Source organism: Marmota marmota, unplaced genomic scaffold, assembly GCF_001458135.2.
Source record: "Marmota marmota marmota unplaced genomic scaffold, marMar, whole genome shotgun sequence".
NCBI lineage: Eukaryota > Metazoa > Chordata > Mammalia > Rodentia > Sciuridae > Marmota > Marmota marmota.
This window is the reverse complement of record NW_026000020.1, coordinates 11,182,754-11,187,737: the sequence shown is the minus strand read 5'-3', so window position 1 is coordinate 11,187,737 and position 4,984 is coordinate 11,182,754. Positions and strand designations below refer to the sequence as shown.

The 4,984-nt window shown below is 46.1% G+C and overlaps 1 long non-coding RNA gene and 1 gene segment (V, D, J or C); one reads left to right on the top strand and one right to left on the bottom strand.

The window, feature by feature from the left end:
• Positions 1-4,984, bottom strand: part of LOC125618848 — a 222,777-nt gene that overhangs the window by 64,724 nt on the left and 153,069 nt on the right. The gene's annotated exons all lie outside the window — the stretch shown is intronic.
• On the top strand, positions 3,211-3,830 carry LOC125618835. The segment is given in 2 exon segments: positions 3,211-3,365; positions 3,469-3,830. Coding segments are annotated over 2 exon segments (402 nt in total).

The following is a 4,984-nucleotide window of genomic DNA, read 5'->3' as shown; positions in this document are numbered from 1 at the left end:
CAGAGGGTCCTACCATATGGGCTGCTCAGTAATGAGACCAGTCTAAAGAATCCTTCCACAAGAGTGAGAGGCTGACTCCCATTTAAGGGCTCTGATGTGAATCAATCAGGCAAACCCAGAATAATCTCCTTTTGACTCACTTAAAATGAACAGCCTTGGCATGTTAAATTATCTGCATAATAATCCCTTCACCTTTCCAATATTTCCAGAACCAAAAGGAAACCTCAGGTTCTGTCCACTGTGCCCATGTCTCAGGATACTGAGTGTGAACACCAGCTAGTAGGTGTCTTGAGGAGGCAAGATTTCTTATCATTTTGATTTTTTTAAAAATTATTTCTCCAAAATGGTCTCTGTTAGAAGACCATTAAGAATGACAGCTCCTTAGGTGACGAGCATCCGAAATGTACCTCCAGGTGATTTCTAACCCAGTTTCTCAGGTCCTCGTTTTTCTCAGATTCTTCTCAAGTGAGAGAAAATTCAGATTCTCTATTGCTTTATGGGCAAATATAAACACATGAAGGAACAAATAACGTAAACATAGGATTCTCAATGTGTTTAATAGTAAAGAAAGAAGAAAAGTTTAAAACCCGTAGCCCAGTTTCTGTTTCAACAAACTAATAAAAGAAGAGCTGACCAAACCCAAATCAAGCCGAATCAAGGAAATCAAATTATAAATATCAAATCCTGAAAGAGGTTCTCAAATGGTGGGTAGAGGAAGGCGGCACAGTCCACCCGCCCCTCAGCTCAGGATTGTCCATGGGAAGATGTAACTTACCACGGGGACTCTGCCTCCAAGATGCTCTGGGAGCCACACATCCCCTGTGAGCACTGTGCAGCCTACAGGACCTGTACTGGGAGACACAAAGTAAGAGCAGCTGCAACCTGCTTTGGCTGAACTTTTCCTGAACTTATGATCTTACACTTTTGGAGAGCTCACAAAGCTTTTTGGAGAATGTCTGTCAATTAGGATGTTTGTCTACCACTCATGGTAGAAGTTAGCTGCAGCATCTCTGGAAAGAATATCTAGAAATGATGCTCTTCTGTTAGGGCTCCCTAGTGGATGGTGCCTGATTTCAATCTGTCTCACTACTGCAGATGTTCACATTGATTCCTGGGTTAAAGGAATATTTGAGACTTCTCTCCTGTAGTTCTTCTTTGTGTATTTGAAATGAGCATGAGTCTGGGGGTGTGACTAAGTGGCAGACCACTTACCTAGCATGCCCAAGGTCCTCACTATGATGCATCTCCAACAATAGAGCTCAAAAAAAGTTAACATGAAATTGTTGAAAAGTTCCTCAATCCTTTATAGATATCCCATTCCTCATCAAAGTATCAGTATCAGGCTGAACTCATGGAACATCTTTTGTTTAATGGGTTTGTTTGCATAATTACAAATCTTGATTTTCAAGTTGTCCAGACCTGGCCAGTGAAAGGCTCCTTCCTGGTAGTTTCTCTTTACTTTTGCCAGGGTCTCATCATTTTTGGAGGACTTCTTTTGTTCCCAACTCAATGTGGTGGAGGGGTTTCTTATGCTAAGATTCCTTTACTGGCAAATAAGTCTGGGCACTGTGAGTGCATGTTGGGAGCATGGGCTACTGTACCTGGGTTACAGAGAATGAGTAAATAACTCTCTCAGTCAACCCATCTATGGACCTCAACATCTATCATCTCCTGATCTATCTGCATGCACACTCCTTATCTATTCCTACATACAATTCTGAGTTTATTCTGATGTTTCTGATTCTAGTCAAAATCATGTTTGTTCTACCGATGTCCCTTTTTGTTTGGGATCCCTTCCATCTGCAGTGAGAATCGTGGCTCTGATTGTCTCTGGTGCATTGTTTCCCACCAACATTCCTCTGACTGAAAGCAACCTCTTGACATTGGCCTGCCCTCCATTAGACAGCCTCATGGCCACTCTTGAATGTACCCTGATCCTGCTCTGATACCCCTTGCCAGGGCCCCTCAATCTTACACACAGGTACGGATGCTGTGTCAATTGCCTTTTGTCACTGTGAAAAAAACCTGGGGGTAAAACACTTTAGAGGAGGAAAGAGTTACTCTGGGTCATGGTTTCAGTCCATGATCAGCTGGCTCCAAGGCAGAAGTATCATGGCGGAAGGTCTGGGTGGAGGAATGCTGCTCAGCCATGGGATAAGGAAGGTATTAGGAAAGGCTCAGGGTAAAGAAGCACCCTCCAGGGCACAATCTCAGTGACCTCCTCCTTCCCACAGGTTCTACCCCCCAAAATCATTTAATCATTCATTCATCAAATGGATGAATACCGTAATGAGGTCTTCACCCCGAGAGGCTTTGGGGGACTCTTCATATGTAAGCTATAACAGAAGCCCTCCTCCCTCTGCCTATGTCCCCACCTGCACACTGGGACCACACTGCAGTGTGTCTTCCTCATCATGCTCCACAATTGACCTGGACAGAGGCCTGCACTAACACCATCTTCATGAGAGGACACCCTCCTCCCCTTGCTTCAGTGTCCCCTCCACCACCCAGGTGTCCACTTTTGCTACAGTAGCCTGGAGGGTTTTCCAGCCCAGTGTTCTGAAACATCTTTCTCCTCACCAAGCACGTGCCCCAGCCTTGCACCAGCCTCTGGGACAGTGTTATCTTAGGACCTGGGTGAGATTTGGTGACAGAATAAAGACAGGTTAGGAAACAGGGTAGACTCAGGGCAGAGGAGCAACTTGTCCAGGAGACCAGAATGAAGGGACACCAGTGGCATATGGTCAACGTCCTTCCCTTCCTTACCAACCTCGGTGCCTGTACTTGGTGTGTTGTGTCCCTTTCTGTTGCTTCCTCTTACCCCCCTTTGCATTTCTGGCTGGTAACACTGATGATTTTTCATGCCCAGGTCTTCAAGGAGTCAGGTATAGAGGAAGCCTCTCTGGAATAAATATTGTGCTCAGGTATAAAAAGGAAGAGATCAGTGACTCCTCCTGCAGGGTGTGGGGCTGTGACAGAGTTCATGAACCTCATCTTGGTTGGAGAGTGAGCAGAAGTGTGTCCTGAACCTTGAGGAGACCAAGAGGTCTCTCTGCTCACAGGAACGAGGGATGGTTCTCTCCTGTGCCTCTCAGGAAACACATTTTCTCTAGCAAATCTGGGCTGCCCTGGCCTATGGTGCGACACCTGGGGACACTTGGCCAGGCCTTATAGGAGCCTTCCTGCAGCTGTGCCCAGCCTGCCGAGCTCTGTTGATTTGCATGTGCCCGAAGCACAGCTCACTGCCCTGAGGACTTCTTAAGAGGCTGCTGACACCCTGTGCATGAGTCAGTCCTAGTCAAGACACAGCATGGCCATGAGGGCTCCTGCTCAGTTCCTGGGGCTCCTGCTGCTCTGTCTCCCAGGTAAGGAGGGACAGCATGGGGGATGTGCTGCCTGGTGTTCAGGGAAATCCTCTTATGACATTATTAATTGTGTGCATATTTCTTCTCATCTGTTCAATTGTAGGTGCCAAATGTGACATTATAATGACCCAGTCTCCAGCCTCCCTGTCTAAATCTCAAGGAGAAACAGTCACCATCAGGTGCCAGGCCAGTCAGGGCATTAGCAATTACTTAAGCTGGTACCAGCAGAAACCAGGGCAAGCTCCTAAGCTCCTGATCTATTATACCAACCGTTTGCTAACTGGGGTCCCCTCGAGGTTCAGTGGCAGTGGATCTGGGACAGATTATTCTCTCACCATCAGCAGCTTGGAGCCTGAAGATTTTGCCACTTATTACTGTCAACAGTATAGCAGTTGGCCGCACACAGTGACACAGGCCATGACAAAAACCTCCCAGGGAGCAGAAGTGTGAGGCTGGGCTGCCCCAGCTGCTCCTCCTGCTGCATCCACCTGCTGAGGGCACTGCTCATGGGCAGCCAGGATCCCAGGGCCACTGAGGGGAAGTCTTTCTAGGCCTGGAGAATTTCCTCTGCACCCTGTTTCTTTCTCCTTGTCAGCCCCAGCACTCAACCTTGAATTGGTGTCTTTGAAGCTGTGTGCGCTACTCAGTGCAGTAGTGCTCCACCCAACAATGATGAGAAGAGAAAGGAGGCCAATCAGGAGAAGCTGAGTTCTTACCTCATGGTATGCAGGAACCTGGTGCTGAGTGAGTTCAGCCAAGCTTCCCAGGGGAACAGAATTGGTGTTCAGAGACAGAAAAATGAAGATAGTTTTTATGACAGAGATGACACTACAAAAACTGCGGACAAGACCTTTTCATAGGAAGTGAACTCGGTCAGCCTCATATGCAGTCACCTGGTGTATAAAGTGGGATCTACATCAATAATCATAAGATAGTGAAAGTTGCAACCCACCAGAAACCTTCAACAGAAAGACCATAAAACTGAACCATAAATAGCATCAAGCTGCCTGGGGACTGATCTAGAACACGCTCATATGTTTGGAAATGTGAAGTGGTCCCTGAGTTGGAGCCTGTCCTGTCCGTGCACATACTTGTGATCGAGGCCTTCCACTCAGAGCACAATTAGATGTGCACAGATCCCCATGTGCAGGGACCACACAGCATTATCTGTAATAACTGCAACCTGAATCAGGTAAATGCCGATCAAGAGTAGAATGAATAAATAGAAGAAGGGAAGTACATGCAATAAAATACTATACACCAGTGAAAACATTTTCTGCCTTCAAGATCCCTACAAGAGTACACAAGAACAAGACAGGGATGCCCTCTCTCTCCACTTCTGTTCAACATAGTTCTCGAAACACTGGCCAGAGCAATTAGACAGACAAAAGAAATTAAAGGCATCAAACTAGGAAAAGAAGAACTTAAATTATCACTGTTTGCAGATGATATGATTCTATACCTAGCAGACCCAAAAGGCTCTACAAAGAAACTATTAGAGCTAATAAATGAATTCAGCAAAGTGGCAGGATATAAAATCAACATGCATAAATCAAAGGCATTCCTGTATATCAGCGACAAATCCTCTGAAATGGAAATGAGGACAACCACTCCATTCA